The 20,998-nt window shown below is 41.0% G+C and overlaps 4 protein-coding genes across 4 annotated transcripts; 1 reads left to right on the top strand and 3 right to left on the bottom strand.

Moving 5' to 3' along the window:
• Positions 1–1,716: 1,716 nt before the first annotated feature.
• On the bottom strand, positions 1,717–3,213 carry LOC128745703 (uncharacterized). The gene has a single exon (XM_053842783.1). The coding sequence runs from the start codon at positions 3,211–3,213 to the stop codon at positions 1,717–1,719; it is 1,497 nt and encodes a 498-aa protein (XP_053698758.1).
• Positions 3,214–4,244: 1,031 nt separating this feature from the next.
• LOC128745134 (uncharacterized) lies at positions 4,245–5,196 on the bottom strand. The gene is made up of 4 exons (XM_053842128.1): positions 4,928–5,196; positions 4,641–4,869; positions 4,501–4,566; positions 4,245–4,441 (listed from the first exon to the last, which is right to left on the bottom strand). Exons 1-4 carry the CDS (start codon positions 5,110–5,112, stop codon positions 4,334–4,336), a joined length of 588 nt encoding a protein of 195 aa, XP_053698103.1. The 5' UTR covers positions 5,113–5,196; the 3' UTR covers positions 4,245–4,333.
• Positions 5,197–9,013: 3,817 nt separating this feature from the next.
• LOC128732998 (BTB/POZ domain-containing protein KCTD3) lies at positions 9,014–12,998 on the top strand. The gene is made up of 7 exons (XM_053826517.1): positions 9,014–9,242; positions 9,384–9,473; positions 9,531–9,766; positions 9,826–10,839; positions 10,901–11,020; positions 11,085–11,353; positions 12,090–12,998. Exons 1-7 carry the CDS (start codon positions 9,187–9,189, stop codon positions 12,672–12,674), a joined length of 2,370 nt encoding a protein of 789 aa, XP_053682492.1. The 5' UTR covers positions 9,014–9,186; the 3' UTR covers positions 12,675–12,998.
• Positions 12,999–13,285: 287 nt separating this feature from the next.
• LOC128732999 (adenylosuccinate lyase-like) lies at positions 13,286–15,025 on the bottom strand. The gene is made up of 2 exons (XM_053826518.1): positions 14,197–15,025; positions 13,286–14,143 (listed from the first exon to the last, which is right to left on the bottom strand). Exons 1-2 carry the CDS (start codon positions 14,916–14,918, stop codon positions 13,420–13,422), a joined length of 1,446 nt encoding a protein of 481 aa, XP_053682493.1. The 5' UTR covers positions 14,919–15,025; the 3' UTR covers positions 13,286–13,419.
• Between the last annotated feature and the right edge of the window lie 5,973 nt (positions 15,026–20,998).

The following is a 20,998-nucleotide window of genomic DNA, read 5'->3' as shown; positions in this document are numbered from 1 at the left end:
TTTCGATAATTAGACATGGCCTGTTCTTTATCAGGATGATCCGCGGCTAGCCGTTTTGCTGCCCGGAGTGCTTTTCGTCTTGCTTTGACTGCTAGTTTTATCGCCGGTGACCACCAATGTAATGCTTTTCGACCAGGTTGAGGACTGGTTTTTGGAATCGCGGAGTCAGCTGCTTTATTTAACATTTTCATGAAATCGTCAATGTTTTTTGGTTCGGAGCTGCGTATTTCTGCGTAGATGACGTCTTCGAAAGATGCCCAATCTGCCTGATCGTAGAGCCATCGCGGTCTTCGTGACACGTTTGGAGGTTCATCGTTGGTGGTAATTAGTATGGGTTTGTGGTCGCTTCCCATGGGATCTTCTTCGATTTTCCATTGTAGTCTATTGATAATAACGTTACTTATAAGCGACACATCGATGGCTGTTTCTAGGTTTCCCCGAACGAAAGTGGTTGACCCGTCATTCAAGAGGGCCAAACCGTGACTCTCCGCTATCTCCATTATAATTGATCCCCTCGTGTTAGCTTTTCGGCTTCCCCAAGCAGGGTGATGTCCGTTTATATCCCCTAGGCATAGATATGGTTCACTGATTTGGTTGAACACTGATTGAAGTTTCCGACGCAGGTTCGGGCATTTTTGGCATGGTAAATACATAGATATCACTGATAGAGGGAAAGGTGCAGAGATTCTTGCCGCTACGATGGGCAGATCTGTTTCAAGCGGGATCGGCTCGTATGTGATCGAAGATAAGATGCCTAGAGCTACTGTGTGGTATATATTTGTATTCCGTTTGCAGATCCAGTTGTATTTGCCACCTAGAGTGCGGTTTATGTTATCCGAGTTAGAAAGGTGGGTCTCTTGTATGGCAATGATGGTTGGTGAGTTGGTTTGTGTGAGAATTTCGAGATCGTGAAGATTACGGAAGTAGCCGTTTATGTTCCATTGTAGAGCAAATGGAGTTGAATGTGCACTAGCTGTGACTGAGGGAACGGAGTTTGTTTCAGTGTCGTCAAATAAGGTTCCATCTATTGTCCCAATGGTGTTAATGTTGGTGTTATCCTGATTTACTGTATCAAATTCCTTCCCCAGGGTATGGGTTGTAACACCCTTTTCCGTCCTGGTGGAGTATCCCTCGGAGTCCATTTGTAGTGGCACGTCCATTTCTGTCGATTTTTCCTGAGTAGGGGTACAGGTAAATATACCTTTGTGCGTCCCTGGAGATGTTCCAAAGTGTCGCAGGTTGTCCGTCAGTTCCGGTGGGGGTGTAACGTCCGCACTGACGGGGCCACGACTACTTCGGGTTTTGTCTTCTACTCTAGTCCCATAGTGAGTGAGATCAGCTTGCTGGCGTTGGAGTGGTAACGTGCTTTGTTGTAGTAGGCGATTCGTGTCATTTAGCATGGTGGTTGCTGTTTCATTGTTATCGCTAACTGCCTCTCCAACCGGGGTTGGCCCCCCGGGCAGTTGGTCATACGGTCTAGGCTTTTTATTCAGAGTGAGTACACAGGTAAGAGAAGGGAGCGTTTGGGAAATACGGTTCTTTGGTTGATTTGGATCCCCAACAGCGTCAGGATCATCGCAGAGCGGGACTTCCGGCGCCTGAGGGGTTGGAATGGAATTGTGGATGAGTGATATTTGATGGTTTTGCGCAGTTTCGTTGTCGAGGGTAGTATCGATGTAACTATGAACGGGAGTATTTTGTTTATTTGGGAACATTTTAATCGGAGATAGTAACATCATCTATGTCCATACCGGGTAGAGTAGTATAGACACGCCCTTGCGACGGTTCAGGGTTATTAGCTCGGTTTCTGGTATTGTGAGTGGTCTGGTTGTTACTTTCTGGCCTATTTCGTCCTCTGGTATTTTGAGTGGGTGGAGTTACGAAGCTGTGTTCCAAATTTGCCGCTTTAGGTATATTACTTTGTGTTCGGGTAGGGAGTCGTCGGACCTCGTTGCTTTCATCGCCCGATTTATTTTCGCTTCGCTTAGCTTTTTTGGGTTGCTGTTGGCTATGGGTATCAGCGGTTAGAGTAATACTATTATTTGTGGACAATTCAGCTTTAATAGCCGCCAATTCCTTAAACGTTGCATGGTAAGCCTCTCTGTATTTGTTTAGTTCTTTTCGAATGGCATCTATTTCCTGGCTGTAATTATTAGTTTTTGTATTGATTATAAGTGTTCTCATTTTCAGATTCTCCTCTTTGAGTTTCTTGATTTCTTCTAGCTGCTGGTTCTTCTTATTTACTTCTTCGCGAAGCGCTTTGATTTGGCGGTCTTTGTCGCCGTCAACCTGTGGGCGAATACTTTGAGCTTGACTGGAATATGTGGTACATCGCTTGGAATTGTTTATTTCAGCTCGTGCTTCCCCGTATGTCAAACTTTGGTCAGTTTTAAGCTTTATTACTGCTACTTCCTCCTGGTATACCGGACATTCCCGGTCAGTAGGGCCGTGATTCCCGTTACAGTTCAGACAGAATTTCGGGTTAGTACATGGTTGGTCGTGGGCGGTGGAGCAATTTAGGCAGATCGGGGTTTGATTACAGTTTTTTCGAGAGTGTCCGTATTTCGCGCAACCATAACAGAGCAAAGGCGAAGGGTAGTATGTACGAACAGGGAGCCGGATGAGTCCGTAATAAATAAATGCAGGTATCTTGTGTTCACGGAAAGTTAGGACTAGAAGCGGGGTGTTTTTGATAGTTTCACCCGATTTCTTGGTGATCCTACGTACGGCAACTACGTTTTGGTTGACGAGGTTTTCCAGAATTGTGTCTGTGTTAAAATCGATGGTGTCCGCATCGTAGACGATACCTTGCGAAAAACTGAGTGATGGGTGTAAGACGACTTCGGCTGGGGTACCATCGATTAGCTGTTTGATCGCGAGAAGCTTGTCGCATGCGCTTTTTGAAGTGGTTCTCAGAACGTAACGATTTCCGCGGGCTTCTTTAGTAGCTGAGACCAATTTTCGAGCCTTGCCATCAAGCGCCAGGTCGACAGTTTTTTCGATGAGAAAGGGATTCAAGGGAAGTTTAGCTTCAGGAGTGGTGGGGGTGGGAGGTATACTCGAGTCTGAACTATCATTGACATCGGAATGACTTACCGCTCTCAAAAGAAGTGTCACGGTATTAATTTGGTCGCCACTAGAGTCCATCCAACAAGGAAGCGTTCTTTTGCCGATATATGTTCCCCCATCGGGGGGTGGACCTTCGGTCCCCATTCGAGCGAATCAAACACTGCACTGCACTTTTCGGCTGATCGTATTCGCACTAGTATATATAAAGATGGTGAGGGTAGTGGTAAATATAATATCCACTACCAGTGGTGAGATGTGATCTGCACTACGAAATTTATTAACCGATTGAAATCTGTGTTCACACTGCTATTGTTTGATTATACACCACTGTGTATTGATGGTTTTTGCGGGGGTAATAATTCTGCGACGCACGGCGGTCGGTGTGGAGCGATAGATACGATAAACTTTTTCGATCTGCCTTGCCTGTGCAGGCGAGATACACCACCGCACAGCGGATGGTGACCTCTACTCACAATGACAACTTCACTTGCTTTTATCACTGCAGATGTACCACCGTATACGAAATGCTAGCTTCTTTATTCTTATCACGTCGGAAATCGATGCTGGTAAATATGTTCTTTTGGCTTTATAACTCACTGATAATTTATCTAATAGAGAACTATGATCGTAAGATACACTAAGTATCGACAGTAACGTGATTATGCCGTAGGTACCGCTTTGAATGTTAAAGTACGGAGCAGAGTTAAAGAAATGCGTCTACTACGTACCGTGTATAAACGCGAACTGAGATTAATAGTAATTGGCAATGATATTTTTTGAATCAAAGAAATGATTTATGAAAATCGTGTGTTTATGCAGGGGTAATGTTGCAGAGTGCACAGTTCTGTCATTTAGCTAATTTTCCCGTTGTTGAGCCGTAATGATATTTCAAAATAGTAACAGGAACAGATAGGTCATGGGGAATGGACAAGAAATTGTACGAATTGTATTTTTTTAAATTGTTTGATGAAACCGAAGTCGACATTTGCAAATGGATTTTAGTTAGGGTTTTATGGTTTTATTAAGGGTAACAAACATGAGCTTATTTAGCAAGGTTGGTCCATAATGCTAATCCTGGCAATCAGGAAAGCTGTAGAAAACGACCAGAAATCATGAGACCATTACTCCCGATGCAGTACAGAGTACGCGGAATGAATTTGAGATATTTACACGATTAGATGTCTTTTATTTCTGTAAGCCAGAATAAAACATTCTCGTTTTTTTCTTCTAGAATTAGATACTAACAACAGTTCAATGTATACTTTTAAAGTTTCCGTTGTTTTCGTGGCCTCGGTGGATTCCAAGATACGCGAGTTGCATCAGTAATAGATACAATATTCATTCCAGACATTTCTACGCCTTTTATAGCGGACTGGAAAGATAATCGAGAAAAAAAGGAATCTCTTTGGTTCACAATATGATTGTAATTACCATTCGTCCTGGTCCAAGCCCACGGATTGTTACCCGAACAGTTTTATATCCCCTTTCAATGGCTTTCTACATAGGGATATAGTGTGAAAAAATAGAAGTATTCGAAGATGTTATATTGAGGTTTACATTTTTTAACTTACCGCGCAAATACTAATTGCAGTGGCTTGTGCGGCGATATTAGTGCCCTTGCGAGTGTTTTTGAAGCCTTCGATTCCGCATGACCTAATAAATTGCGGAGTTCCTTTAGCGTCACAAATGGTAATTATTGTGTTGTTTGGCGAAACACGAATATTACAGATGGGAATTTCACTGAACGGCACACCATTAAAAAGAGTGGTAGGCGTATCGGCATCCGGGAAACGATTTTGTCTAAAAGAATAACAGAAATTGGAGAGAACGCTTAAAGCTGTCGTACTCCAGGCATTACCTAGAAATAAGAGCGTCCATCCCCATTAGGCGTTCACCAACAGTTCCCTCGTCTTGGGCAGGCAAAGAAGCAAGCATGCTTTTTCTGTCCTCTGATTTGAAAAGTGTGGCACTGTGTTTCAATGTTCGATTGGGAACCGCTCGTAAAACGCTCATTATAGCGCAACCATACTTAAACAGAACCATGACTAAAAATAATAGTCTTATCTAATACAACAGCCAACCGAATCTGTAGACTGTAGAACCTAACTTAGTCAAAAAGTCAAAACAAACCTTTCTAGCGAGCTTCTACCTTCTACTAAGTAAGTACTAATTCGCTTTCGCGTTGACGGCATTAAACGATCTCTTGCACACTCATAGAAATGCCCGTATGTACGTGTGGGTGAAAATTTGCCAAAACGTTTCGATCTCTTGCGCTCTTCAAGAAATTCCTATTCCGCTTCACCCCTACAGTAAACTTTTGGAGGTGGCAGCAGCTTACGTTCGTCAACGCGAATCCCAAGCTAATCCATCCTTGACGGCCACGGGGGCCACGGCTGTAGCTGTTGCGTGTTGCTAATTTCCGCAAGTAGAGATGTCAGATTTTTCCAGGGGCTTGCGATGGGTGCCATGTTTTTGTTGCCAACATCTCAGCACATCTCGACAAAGGTTGGCAGCAAATCTACCTGTCAGACGGGCGCTATTTCTTGCATTTTTTGAAATAGCGCCCTTCGTTAAGTGGACTGTCAAACACCGTTCATTAAGATACGGATAGCACCCCGCTGGATTTTTCTTACAAGAACAGAGCTGCCATTATATTTGTGGCAGGCTGCCACAAATACAGCAAAGTTTCGTTAATTGGTGGTTCGTTAATTGGGCGGTTCGTTAATTGGGTGTTCGCTAATTGGGCTATATGACAACTTGAATGTCAAAATTGTATGGAATTTTCGAGTTTAGAAATTTCTAACAACTGTCAGTCGGCCCAATTAGCGAATCAGCTGGAGTGCAATCGTGGCCCAATTAACGAATTCAGGCTGTATAGGGCCCTATTCTCACAGTCACCTCACCTAAATTTTTCAGGTGAAGTGACAATTTGCGATTCTCCCAGTCATGTAGGTGACCCCGCTCACTTGGGTGACTGTACAAATCAAACGGGGAGCCGTTAGGTGAGGTGAGGTGACTGTGAGAATAGGGCGCGTGAGAGAAGTAAGGTGAGGTGAGCTGACTGTGAGAAAATGGCCCAGAGTGACTATGAGTGACGACAAATTAAAATTGAAATGATACAGTGGACCCCCGTTCGTTTGAACGATTCCTCATGCAAACTAACGGGGTTAATTTTTAATTTGAACAACTGGTAGCCCTAAATATGCTGGAACTTGTGGAAACTGGCTGCCCTACTCTTTGTTATTGTTTGGTGGTTTGATTCAGTTGGCAATTGCAAGCAGCGAATATTTCATTCTCCGATCGGATTTCTACCATAATCGTTGAGAAAAAGCAATGTGGAACAGATTAAGCACGTAGATCAGCACAAAAGAATCATGTTTATGTGCATTGTCTGCATAAGCAAATGATGTCATATTGAGAATGACGTTTGAACCATTTTTAATTTGCACGTCGTGCAAACCAACGGGGTTCACATTAAAAAGTGTTCAGATTAAAAACGGTCAAACGAACGGGGGTCCACGGTAATTCTAGATAGAATTAACAAAAGGGTGAATGTCGCAAATGTAAACAAAACGAGTGAGAGTTATTATTTGCTGGACCAGCATAGGAAAATCAACCCTCATTCGGTTTGTTTACGTTTGCGACATTCGCCCTTTTGTTAATTCTATTTTCAATTCAAGAGCAACATTTCAAATAGGCCGAACTCAAAATTGACAGTTTCGAGAAAATCGCTGATGAAATTTGTGTAAATTTAACTCCTCATTTGATATAAACAGTTATGCGTAAAATTAAATATCGCATTTCGATGCAAAAACGTATCAGTTTATTGTGTAATGCAACAACTAGCAGCAAAAATATTATTTTGCCTTGCAATTTGCAAAAATGTGCGTTAGGCCGTTCACGGAAATCTTTCGGCAATACGACTTTATCATAAGGCTGATTTGATTATCCATTGTTGTTGTACCTTTTGACATAAGGCTTTTATTTACTGTCAGTGGTGATATGATTTTGCTGTTCGGCCCTTTTTTATCGTGATATTTTGAAGCACAGTGACTTGAAAAAGTAAAAAGTTCTTGCCCAGGACACCGATTAGCTTCATTAGTTGTACTGGAAAAGTTGCGGTTTGATTTCGCCGGTAAATCTGATCCCCCGTTGAGCAGATTTCTGAAGCGAAACGTGTTACCCGTGAGGTGCGGAAAAATGTGTCGGTCCGTTAGGAATTAAATACAGCATTAACATTAAAAGTGTTCTATCCCAGTTAGGAATATAATGCTGACCTGGATCTCGGAGTAAGTTTCAATCAACGCATAGCAAGAATCCGCTGTAAGAGTATTCATTGTTCGACTATTTCAGATTATTGACGTCAGACAATCGTAAAAGCGAAAATTACGTTTTTAGGAGCAGTCAATGATTAAAATTGGACTGTCCTCGGAAAAAAAGAAAGTGGCCGCAAAGCAAAAAGCTAGCAGAAGTAGAAGATAAGAAGCAGGTTCATGATGATCCCGACTCAGTAATTATTCTCGTTGATATCGTACCGGCTAAGAAATCAAACTACGATCCGAATAAATGTGTAACAGTCTTAAGTAAGCGTATAATTTTCGTGCTCTTTAAGAGAAATTGATTATTCGGCTAATAGTTACAAATGAAATAGACAATTTTCAAAACCAATCTTTTCTGTCTAATGCCAGAAAATTATGGTAATCACTATTGGTAGTTTGAAGCGATGCAGTGGGTTATTTACTAGCACTTACACTCAGTAGATCGTGTACCCAAGTAACATTTATGTTGTATAATAGCTTATTAAACTATTGTACAGCTGATTTCCGTGGTACAAGTGCTTGATAAGCTGTTATACAACAAAAATGTTACTTGGGTAACGTTCAGGTATATCTCGCCTTGGCAGTTCGGCGATAGTAAAAATCTCATAGGCGCAACAAACCAGAGAGAAAAGTATCCTCTACCGGTGATATATATGTATAGCGAAATAACATTTTTCGTGTGACCCGGAAAGTAACGTAGATATTAGTTGTCGCGCTAGGGTTGCCAAGTGGCCGGTTTTTCACTTGCAAAGCCGGTGGCCGGTCAATCCGGCAAAAGGCCGGTTTTCCGACGTATGAAGCCGGATTTGTACTTTTTGTCTGGTTTATTAATTTTTCTGATAAATTTATCAGCAATCCTGAACAGTGGATCATTGAAGATGGCTAGTTTTGCAGTGATAACACAGAGAACAGACTACCAGGTAATTGACAAAAAGTGTGTTAAGGGTTTTTATGTAATCTACGAGTAATCCTTCAATAGAGCACCCCTCGAGCAGTAAGTGGCAAACTAAATCTTGATGTCGCTGCCGTCGCTGCTATGTAACTCCAGCACAAAAAAATATTGATGAAGGTACATGCATACTTTTTGGCATGCATTAGGTACATGCATTAGTTTGGCAAACTATTTCTGGAGGGCGCTACCGACAGATTTTACACACAAAAAATCGATTACTTCCTTCGAGCCTGTTAATCTGTTCTCCGTGGTGATAATACCTTGCTTCTGGCGGTAATATACATTAAATTATCCACTAGCGCCAGAAGCAAGTAGTTCTCACTCAAAAACTAGCTATCTTCAATAATTTACACGGAAAACTGTTAACCGACTCCACTTTCTCTCTATGCCTATGCCGGTTACATGCTACCGGCGACTGTCTAACGCATATTACACATTGCAGTCAAATCCTCTAATATGCTGACACGACCCCCCCGCATTATTTGATGTCAGGACCGACCGGCCGGTTTTTGCAATTTTCAGACTTGGCAACCCTTAGTCGTCGAAAAATTATTTGTTGGGTTGTTTGATTTTCGAGCAGTCCTACTTTTGAACGAATATCTGGCATCTCTGCTTTGTTGTGAAAAATTCGAAAAATTCCTGAAGCTAGTCGTGTCAAGTATAAATAATAGAAACATTTAACTTGTTTCATCTAATAAGCGGATGAGCATAATCTAATATAATTCGTGAAAGTGATTTTGGCAATCTTTTAAATAAAACGATTTTGCCAAATAAACATCATGTTATAATAGTTTAATCGGATGATTTGGAAACATATCATAATACCTTTTTGTTGGTGAAAATAAGATGGCATATTCGAGCCACATCAGCGATATTGTCAACTTGAATGTTGGTGGAACAAGGCAAGTGCCCGAAGTGCCCTTATTATTTGTGTATTATACATAGCCAATGATTAACTAAAATAGAAGTGTATTTTTTTTATTGTTATCCGAAACATGCATACAAAATTATAAGCTTAACACACGGTTGCTTGTTTCTGATAGATTTTCTACATCACGTCAGACTCTAACGTGGGTTCCGGACACTTTCTTTACGTCCTTATTAAATTCTGAGCGGAATGGCCGAATATCAAGGTAAGTTTATTAGTTATCTTGTTTTTTTGGTGAGTGTATGCACATTTTCCTTTGCAGCTTGCGTGATGAAACTGATGCAATTTTCATCGATCGAGATCCGAAGCTTTTCTCCATAATACTTAACTATTTGCGAACTAAAGAGATAGATATCCGCTCCTGTGACATTCGTGTGCTTCGCCATGAGGCCGAATTTTACAACATATCTCCATTGATCAAGCGATTAATGTTATGCGAGGAAATGGACCAGTCTAGCTGTGGAGATATTTTATTTTACGGATATTTGCCAGCACCAAGTATGTATTCGTTAATGTTTAATAATTTGTCAGTTTATCATAGATCTATTTACTTGTAGACATTCCCACACAGGAACAAGCTCTTCCGTCGTCTTCAACTAGTTCAGTCAGTGGAATTACTGCGGCTTGTAATTCTCTATCTGGTACGACATCGAACAGCTCAGCTCAATCTGGTCCATCTAAATCTCAAATAGATGCTTTACCCGTACCATCTACGTCGCAAACACCGGTGGCGTGCCCATCGGTGGCAGGAACCTCTGGTGGTGGGCCGTTTCACGCTTCCTCTAATCCACGACCTGGATCGATGGTACGAGTTCCAGAATTTTCTCAGAGTTCTGGGTCGTCTGGTAGTAGTGCTGGCGGGGCCAGTGGATCTCGTCATGCAGGGCATTCTAGGAACTCATCTTGGGATCTTCGAGTGTCATACAACGGCAACGGGCGAAATTCTCAGTGGGTACCAGGTCATTCGCGAACCGCATCGCTAGATATGATGCGGCATCATTCTCGTAATTCCTCTGTCGATCTGAATAAGTACATTCGGAGCGAGGTTGGGTTGGTATTTGGTCCAGGCCAATCATCTGGTTGGGCAGACCCAATGCGAGTTCAAATTATAAAGGCTCATCATAACTGGATTTTAGTTGCCTACGCGCATTTTGTAACCTGCTACCGTTTGAAAGATTCTTGTGGTTGGCAACAGATTTTTGTTTCGCCTTTTGTAGAACAGACGATCGAGCGGATTGCTATAAACGCGAAAATGAGTCTTGCAACATCTGCCGGCGAACAGTCACATAGCAAAATGGTTGCAATCTCGTACGGCAGTCAAATACGACTATGGGGAATCTCGGAAGATGGAAGTAAAAGTGACGTTGGTATTTTTAATCTTAATGTGCGCGTTGAGTATCTCTTCTTCATCGGAAGTCAGCTGGTAGCGCTTTCATCATCTGGAAAAATCGGTGTTTGGCATGCGATGACTCAACATTGGCAGATCCAGGATCTGGTTCCTATTTTGGCATTTGATACGGCAGGCTCGTTTCTCCTACTCGGATGCAATAATGGCTCAATTTATTATATAGGTTTGTTTGATTTCTTCAGAAAAGCTTACCGTGATTTGGCATGCCTTAACTCTTGTTTTAGATATGCAGAAGTTTCCACTTAGAATGAAAGATAATGATTTGCTTGTTACTGAGTTGTACAAAGACCCATCAAATGATTCGATTACAGCCATTTCGGTTTATTTAACACCTAAGACAACAAGTAAGTTGAAAGCAATATTATGGAGCGTGTAATTAATAGTTATTGAAACCTTTGCTCGCTGCAGGTTTGTCTGGAAATTGGATTGAAATCGCTTACGGAACCAAATCCGGCTCAGTGCGCGTTATTGTTCAACATCCGGAAACGGTCGGCCACGGGCCGCAACTTTTTCAGACTTTTACTGTACACCAAAGTTCGGTTACAAAGGTAACCTTATCGGAGAAGTTCCTCATCTCTGTGTGCAGCGAATACAATCATGTGCGCACATGGCAGGTTACACGGTTCCGTGGCATGATCTCAACTCAACCGGGCTCGACACCGGAGGCTTCATTTAAGGTATGGATTGTAGTCTGATTCTGTATACAATTTATTGGTTGTATACTGGAATTGGTGGAGTATTAGATAAGCTTGGTTTTGAACCGTGATTGATTTGCGCTCAAAGTGATTATCCGTACTTCGCTGGTAGCTTAATCATTAAGCAGTAAACTGACATGGGATGATTATTTAAAAGTGTAGCTTTTATTGAGAAAGTAGGTTTTTGAAGCAGCTTTTAACTACAGGTGTATTGGCATTACAAATTTTAACCAAACCATTCAGTTAAATGTCTTTGCGAAATATTATTTAATCTGATCTTTTTTTTTTGATGGATTCAGTAGCTTAACTAGTCATGTGCCATTGTAAAGTTTAGTTATAATGTATTTTTTATTTATTCATTTAATAGTCAGAGAAAAATACAAATGTTAAATTGTTTCATTCTGCATAGTGTTTTAACATAAACTATAGTATAGAGACTTAACAGAAGTGGAAGTCCAAATACTTTGGCAATTCGAAAATGGTAACAGAGTGGTAACACATGCTTTTTCGGGTACATTCGTGTGCTTTCGCGGGAAAAAGTCCCCCGCTACCGCCAGGTTTGCTAGTATCTGTAGAAGGTAGCATGCACTTGTTTGGATTTCAACTTCCATTTCCTCCACTTCTGTTCTGTGCTATAATAGAGCTAATGCAGACTTTGTTGTAGTCCTTTTGTTTATCTAATTCCTGTTTTGTTTCTACGTTTCTAAATTTTCTACAGATTGTTTCCCTGGAAGCAGTGGATTCCACTTATAGCTACTCTGCCGGTAACGATTTTGGGCCTTTTGGTGAACAAGATGATGAGCAGATCTTCGTACAAAAAGTTGTTCCGGATACAGATCAGTTATACGTACGGTTAGCATCAAATGGTGAACGTGTTTGCCTAATTCGTTCGGTTGACGGGACAACCGTTACCTCGTTTTGTGTACATGAGTGTGAGGGATCGTCTAGAATGGGTTCTCGTCCGCGCCGATTCATTCTCTCCGGTCACTGTAATGGTGCAATTCAGATGTGGGACTTAACGACAGCACTGGAGATTTTTAAGAAAAAGGATCAAAACAAAAAGCTCATAGGAGGACCCTCGGCCGATGAGCTAATTAGACTATTAGATCAGTGTGATCTCAGTAACAGTCATTGTTCGACGCCGTGTATGTCACCGTGTCCATCAACGATTTCGTCGGGAGGAGTGGCCACTGCGGCTCGACTAAAACCGTTCAACGTGGCTTTTCTCAATCAATCTGCGGCAGCCGCTGTTGGAGCAGCAGCTGCTGGTGCTGGCCCACTCAATCTAGACCAACCGAACTGATCTACGCTAAGACGCCGACGCGGGATTTGAAAATGGTTGTGCTGTTATCTGAATCTGTGAGTGCAATCGAGATGCTGAAATACAAAGTGATAATAAATTACACTTTTCGGTCTAAGGTGAATACACATATATTCTCTAAATGTGATTTTAATCTTATATGATAATAACGATTTGTCATATGACACTCGCTCCAAAAGAGCGCTTAAATTTATCGACGTTGACTACTCTTGATATCATTGAAACATTGTCAACAAAGGCTATGGCATTAGCTTGTATTTTAAACTTTAGCCAATCCGAATATGTAGAAATAAATTATATTTTTAAATCATTACTAATAGAAAGGTACAAAGAAAAATTTTGCTCCGAAATCTTCAGTCTTTTCTGTTTTTCGAGGTTTCGTACACCACTCACATACGTACATTGGCTCTTAATCGCCAGAACAAGAAGCAAATGGAATATGCATTAATTGAAAATTAGGAATTACACTTTTCAAACAAAAAATCCATTTTCCAAACCGGTTTTTTTTCGTTGGTGTGCATCTATGTCTAACTCAGTTATTAGTACTAGTAGAGATGTTTATTTATTTTCGTTGTAAGACAGATATACTTGGTGAAATAAAAGGGTATCAGAGAAATGCAAACATTTACTATAGTTTAAAACTTCTATTTAACTCTGTACATATTTTATATTTAACATTCAACATATCAAATACAGAAACTAAATCGAGCGATCTAAAATTTAGCTCCTAAATAGTTAACCCCACCGTTTTGGACTCGATGTTGTTGCCATATTTTTGCAGCACCGGATCCACTTCTTCCCGGACGAACTCAATCACTTGATCAGCAGCACGACCGGTAAATGTTTTGGGATCTAAAATTGTGTCCAAAGCACTCAAAATAGGCGTAAAATAGGTATCGGCTTTGATACGTTCCACCAGGTCGTTATCCTTGCCATGTTGCTTAACCTGTGCTCCGGCTTCATGAGACAGAACGCGAATCTTTTCGTGGCACACCTGTCGGTCTCCACCTGCCTTCACCATAGCCATAATTATATTCTCAGTCGACATGAACGGTAATTCATGGGCAATATTGCGTTCGATTACCTTGGGATACACTACCAAGCCTTGCGAGATATTTAGCAAGGTCAGCAGACAAGCATCTGCTGATAGGAACGCTTCAGACAGCGTTAAACGACGATTAGCCGAGTCATCCAGCGTACGTTCGAGCCACTGTACGGCTAGTGTATTGGCAGCATTGGCGTGTAAAGTAATCAAATGTCTGGAAATGGCGCAGCATCGCTCTGATCGCATCGGGTTGCGTTTGTAAGCCATAGCTGAGCTACCGATTTGAGTTTGCTCAAATGGTTCTTCAATTTCTTTCCGAGATGCCAGCAAACGTAAGTCCGAACACATTTTATGAATCGTAGCTCCAAGGTTTGACAGAGCTGATACAATTTCCAGATCCACTTTTCTGAAAATGAACATATAGACGGAAAAATTTGGAGAAAATATAGTGGGGTGTACCTTGAGTAAGTCTGCCCAGTGACTGCATAATATCGTTCGAATCCAGCCAAGTTAGTGACTTTCTTATCCAAGAGTTTAACTTTTTCTCCATCTCCAGCAAACAGCTGCAAGAATGATGCTTGAGTTCCAGTCGTCCCTTTAACACCACGGAAGCGTAGATTTTCCAAGCAATTTCTCAAGGCGTGCTCGTCCATTAAAAGATCCTGAATCCAAAGAGTGCAGCGCTTCCCAACTGTTGTCAATTGAGCCGGTTGAAGATGAGTAAAGCCTAACGTAGGAAGTTCTCGATACTCGACTGCAAATTCTGACAATTTTTTGATCACCCCTACAATTCTTGGCAGTAGAAGCTGCAAGCCAGATTTCAAAATTAACAAATCGGTGTTGTCACCAACGTAACAGGAAGTAGCTCCGAGGTGAATAATGGGGGCAGCCATCGGACATTGCTTGGCAAACACATGCACGTGGGCCATCACATCGTGCCGAGTGAGCTTTTCCTCCTCAGCTGCTGCCATGAAATCGATGTCTTCTATATGGGCCTCCATTTCGGTAAGCTGAGCATCGCAGATTTCGAGTCCTAATTCTTTTTGTGCCTTTGCCAGAATTACCCATAATTTTCTCCATGTGGAAAATTTGTTTTGTTCGCTAAACAAATATTGCATTTCGCTACTGGCATATCGGGTGCTCAGTGGGGAGCGGTAACCACAGAATTCCGCACTGGACATTTTCCACTCATTTACTTTGCGATATGATCCGTGTAAGATTTCTTTAGTAACTAATCGAGTAGATAATGTTTCGTTTGCTTCAAACTAAATAGTTTGCTAGAAATAATAAAATTGCGATAAGCCAATAGGTTAGCGTGAGTATAGGGTAACCAACGTATTTTGGACCCCCTCAACAGCTGTACATAATTTGGAAACTTACAGCAAAATCAAATGGAAGTGTCTAAATAGAGGTTTTCCGTCAAAAATTTTTTTTTCACTAAATGTCAGGTTTTGACTCTTAGAAATGATACCCATATAAAACTTTCTTTATTAAAGCCTCTAACTACTGTAAAAATGAAAAACTAAAATACGTATATTTCAACCGGTCACTTCTCGGATGTCTTACATGCCTTTTTGTACCAGTGTCCTCTATTTTCACCACTTCGAAACCATTTGTGCCACTCTTTACTCTTGTGGCAAGCAACAAACGAAATGAAAAAGAAGGTAATCATTAGCTTTTCATTCGTTTTATCCTTTTCACTCTACCACTGATACACATATGTCAAAAACTGTTATGCAATGCTGCCAGAAAATCTGAAAATTTTGATAAACAGTGCAGCCGAAACGAATTTTTTAAAACTCAACATTCGTGATTTGGTGAAAAGAAACTCAACATTCTTGCAATTTGCATTGTTTAAAAAATCGTAGTAAATTCTAGAGTCAACGAAAAAAATATATTTTTGCACCATTGTCACTCGTATTGGGAGTACTTTTGAGAAAAAATAAGAAAAGGAGGGGTATGATCTGACGGAAAACCTCTATTATGTACAGCTGCTGATGGGGTCCAAAATAGGTTGTTTACCCTATGATTTACCTCTTCAAGATGATAAGGACTCGACCGAATAACGAAACTATGCAGTGAAAGTAACGTTTAAAAACAAAAACAATGTTCGTTTCTACGCAGCTGCACATGGAAAACAATAATAATTATTAAATATATTTATTTAATCAGCTCAAGATATGAATGCGTTCACATCACATTAAATTTTCATATTAGCGGGGGTTGAGTGTATTAGCACAGAGAACAGACTACCAGGTAATTGACAAAAAGTGTGTAAAAGGTTTTTATGTAATCTACGAGTAATTTTTCAATAGAGCACCCCTCGAGCAGTAAGTGGCAGACTAAATCTTGATGTCGCTGCCATCGCTGCTATGTAATTCCAGCACAAAGAAATATTGATAGAGGTACATGGATATTTTTTGATGCGTTTGGCAAACTATTTCTGGAGGGCGCCACCGACAGATTTTACACACAAAAAATCTATTACTTCCTTCGAGCCTGTTAATATGTTCTCTGTGGTATTAGTTATGTGCAGAATATTTTAAGTGTATATATGTGTAAATGCGCATTCGATGGTTATTTTTATTTCTCCTTGAGTGGTTAAAATCAGTTCAGAATGTGAACCATGTCATATTTGACGGATTGATATAGATCATTACACGGGAGCTCCTAACCACACTTTTTTGACAGCACTTGGTGGTTTGTTTACGTGTTGTTAAATTTTGAATTGAGTTTTCTATCTTTGTCCGGCAGATAATGATAGAAATTTATAGTTTTTATTGAAGAGAAAGTGCCTTACATGCGTTTTACAGAAATTGATGCAGTAATCCTTCACGAAATTTCAAATCGAAACTGCTGGATGTGACAAAAAACATGTAAACCAACCACCAAGTGGTGTCATTTGACGGCAAAATGACGTCATCGCAAAATGATCTATAGACCACACTCTTAAATGATTCTACCTGTAAATTGGTCAGATTTAGTTAAAGCTAGGTTGAAACTACTCAAAATGCCCTTAAAGTGTACAAACTCAAACTTTGGGTAAAAATTTCAACCAATTTTGGCTACTTGCTACCGATAATTGAATTATTCTCTATGACAAATAACGCACTTGTAAGTTCCTACTACCAATTTTTTGGTTGAAAAACTACTCAAAATCTGAGCTTGTACACTTTAAGGGCATTTTGAGTAGTTTCAACCTAGCTTTAACTAAATCCGTCCAATTTACAGGTAGAATCATTTAAGAGTGCAAATCATCATACCGTCAATTGACAGATACTGGCGCCCTTGTTTACATTTTGGAAAACTTTCCTTTCCGTTTATAGCGAATGTAGCGTGTGTTTTAACATTTTACTGGTATAATGGCTTTTGAATTTAGTCCTAATGCTGTTTGAACTCGGTTTAAATAACAAACTTGCCGTTTAAACGGCTGAAACTTTTTTGGACTCTGCAGTCTGTTTGTAAACAAGGGCGCCAGTATCTGCCAGATGACGTCACCTTGATTTGGTCTATAGACCAAATCATCATACCGTCAATTGACAGATACTGGCGCCCTTGTTTACATTTTGGAAAACTTTCCTTTCCGTTTATAGCGAATGTAGCGTGTTTTTTAACATTTTACAGTAGCATTGGGCGATACTGCGAGAAGCATCGATATTCGAATATCGATACTAGAGTGACTATATACAGAGTGGCGACAAGTCATCCCAAATGTATGCAATGCGGTTTTTCCAAGGTTTTTCTTTCTCTTTCCCGCATACGCGTTGCCAACGCGTTGGATAGGTCGTCTGCTCGATTGGAATGACACTGACAGATAATTATCATTCCAATTTTGACATTGTCGCCACTCTGTATATAGTCACTCTAATCGATACAAATTTTTTAAAAGTATCGATCCGGCTGAAATATCGGGCGGCAAGTATCGATACCAGTAGTATCGATATCGGTATCGATACACTGACAGGGTGTACGCAACCACAACGAAAACCATACTTTTGTTTATTATTTAGCTTAATTTTCATCCGTTTTTTCAGCAAATCCGTTTTCTTAAGTCGGTAAACCGACTTTTTGCCAGATTGACCGGTCACCAGCTTTGCAAGTGAAAAACCGGCCGGGCCAGAAATCGAGCACTCAGCAACCTTACAGACAAAAATGCTAGAAATGGAACCTATGAATAAAAGCGAGGTGACCATATCGGTCGAACTAAAAAATCAGAACATTTTCTGCCCAAACGTGCGGATGAAGATTTAGATTCGACAAACTAATTAATTTAACCCCCTTCCACCTCTGTTTACGCTACAAAAGGTACAAGCCATACAAAACTGGACAATAATGATGACCGTGAGAATGTACCTCTACAATCATACAGATAACTAAATTAAACACTTTGCTCTACAAGTGGTAACACCAACAGGTAACAATGCTCCTAATGGCCCTTAACACCTAATACAGTAAACATCGAAACATTGAAATAACTGTAGAGCGTAACACTTGCTGAGACAGATGAAAGTCAAACACTGCTGAGAGGGGGGCTCCGTAGCCGCAAGGTTACCGAGTCTGATTTGACAAGCGAGTGGTCTTGGGTTCGAATCTTAGTAGAATCAAGCCATTCGATGTCAAGTGACTTTAGCATGGGTTTATTCTCAGGCCCCTCCATTTACCCTTCCTTCGTGCTGAATTCTATATTTACCCTCTGAAGCCTCTTGACAGTGCAAATGTCCCTCCTATAGTTAAGTGTACTGGTCAGAGGTACGAATGAGTCCTCGCCAGGGACGGCTATAATATGGGATAGTGCTGGCAGCGAGGAATAAGTGGGTAAAGTAGATCAAGCTTTGAAGGAAGGGTAAACCCCAATACACGCAAGCACGCATTCAATTTAAAATAAGCATATCGCTCACTCAATAGCGATTATAGCAAAAAGAAATGCAGTGCAGGTCATACAGCAAACACCCGGGCGATATTACAATAGATCAACTATACTGGTCGCAGTAATGAGTCCACACATGAAAAAAAAACACTGCTGAAATTTGGTTGAATGCATGTTGCAGACCAGTGATGGCGCTATCAGCAAGTGAGACAAGAAAAAAAATGCTACGTTGTAGCGACCCGGGGTGGATTGTGCTATATCAAGAACTCCCAAGTCAGTTTCATCCTGGTGCCAATGGTGCATTCGTACAACATGCCAGCCGTGTACACATTGGCGTAGCTAGGTAATTTCCCTGGAGGGGGCCCAGGGGGTGCCTTCCGAAAAAAATTTCATTATGATCCAGTTACGCCGGCTGTCAGCGATAGCACAGGGTTTTGTAGGGAAATACCAGACGGGCTTCATGAGAGCCCGCGCAATTACGGACCAGATGTTTATCATCCGACAGATCTTGCAGAAATATCGGGAGTACAACGTGCCCATGCACCACATCTTTATTAATTTCAAAGCAGATACGATGCACTCGATCGAGGCTATCTATGACAGATAATGCAAGAGCACGGTTTTCCGGATAAACTGGGGCAAATGATCAGAGCTACATTGTATCGAGAGATGTATTTCGTGTGTAACTCGGGAACACTTTCGAATCCTTTTTACATACTATTCAACTTCGCTCTTGAGGGGGTGGTCCGACGAAAGCGAAGTCTAGGAGGATTGGGTTAAACATAAGTGCGTCGAAGCCCAAATACATGAAAGAAAGAGGCTTGATAAATCAAACACGTGCCTCACACGGACGGTAACTGTTCACAGCGTCGCTTGCCGGAAGCGGGAGGCACACCGGACAATATTTGGCGGAGAACAAACTGAAAGCGGAGAGTGGCAGAGACGAATGAATCACGAGCTACAGAAACTGTTTGGAGAGATTCTCATTGTCATCTGGCGAAAGCCAGTAGGCTATCGTGGGCCTCACATTTCGTAAAGATACCGGACGGCAGTGTGACGGGAACAGCTCTTTTCAACAGCTACATCAGCACCAGGAACAGGGAGGCTTAACGTGCGAAGATGGCACGACCAAGTCGAAAGTGATTTGAGACTTCTGAGACTGGAAAATTGGCGCCGAGTGGCCCAAGATCGAGTTGAATGGAGACGACTGTTTATAACAGCCGGGGTGGCTATCAGGTTACTGACGGCTACTAACGATGACAACAACTACGCGTTTGCGATACCTAGCAAAAAAGGAAAACATCAACGCGGTGAGAATATATACACTGAATGTTTTTCCGGTTTTTCAATTACAATGGGGAAAATTTCTGGAGGGGGCCTGCAAAATTCTGGAGGGGGCCTGGTACCCCAGGCACCCCCTCTAGCTACGCCAATGCGTGTACGATGGGAATCTTTCAAAGTAGTGCCTGCAGCTCGTGGTTTATATGCCTGGACCGCTCTCTGCTTCCAGTTACCAACACCTTGCGTTCAAATACGGCAAATGCACTTATATTTTGCGTACGGTTTATGCTCCTTGATCGAAATCACTTACGAAGGCAAAAGTAGACCTGACATAGCTAGAATGTGTCGTTGAATCTGCTTACTCGTATTATTGACGGCGGTTGCCAGAGATCCCTAATTTATGAATTCATCAACCCCTTCCAGTTCATCTCCATCAAAAGTCACTCCATGCAGGGTTTCTTCACTTAACAACGCGGTTGCGGCCTCATTGACGGCCTAGCGTATCCAACCACATCCATTTTCGAGTGGCAAGACAGCTAGCTCCATTGAGGAAAGCAAAGCTTCACTCAGCAAGTGCGCGTAGTTCTCAGCAACTTGCGAGTTGTCTAAATGATCGCATTTGAAGATTATTTTAAAATCGGAGCTGGAATTGCACTTGAAATTTTACTTAAAATTGAACTTGAAATAGAAACTGAAATTTAACTTAGAATTAAGCATGGCATTATGCTAAAAATTGTACTTTAAATTGATATTGATGATCAAATGATATTGGATAGTTTGAATCAATTTCAACTTAAATATTTACTTTAAATTGAACTGGAAGTAAGACTTTAAATTGTCCTTAAAATTAAACTAAAAGTGGAACTTGAATTTGGGCTTCAAATTACACTTAAAATTGGACGCGAAGTTAAACTTAAGTTTGGACTAATTTAGACTAGAATATATAAATAGGACTTGAAATTACACATGAAATAGGACTTAATGAGACATGAAATTGAACTTGAAATTTTACTTGAAACTAACCTGAATTGGATATAAAATTATACTAGAAATTTTACTTACAACTTCGCCAGAAATTGGAGTTAAATCGGACTTAAAAAGGAACTTCGAACT

Source organism: Sabethes cyaneus, chromosome 1, assembly GCF_943734655.1.
Source record: "Sabethes cyaneus chromosome 1, idSabCyanKW18_F2, whole genome shotgun sequence".
Classification (NCBI taxonomy): domain Eukaryota; kingdom Metazoa; phylum Arthropoda; class Insecta; order Diptera; family Culicidae; genus Sabethes; species Sabethes cyaneus.
The sequence above is the reverse complement of the archived record's forward strand: the minus strand, read 5'-3'. Positions and strand labels throughout refer to the sequence as shown.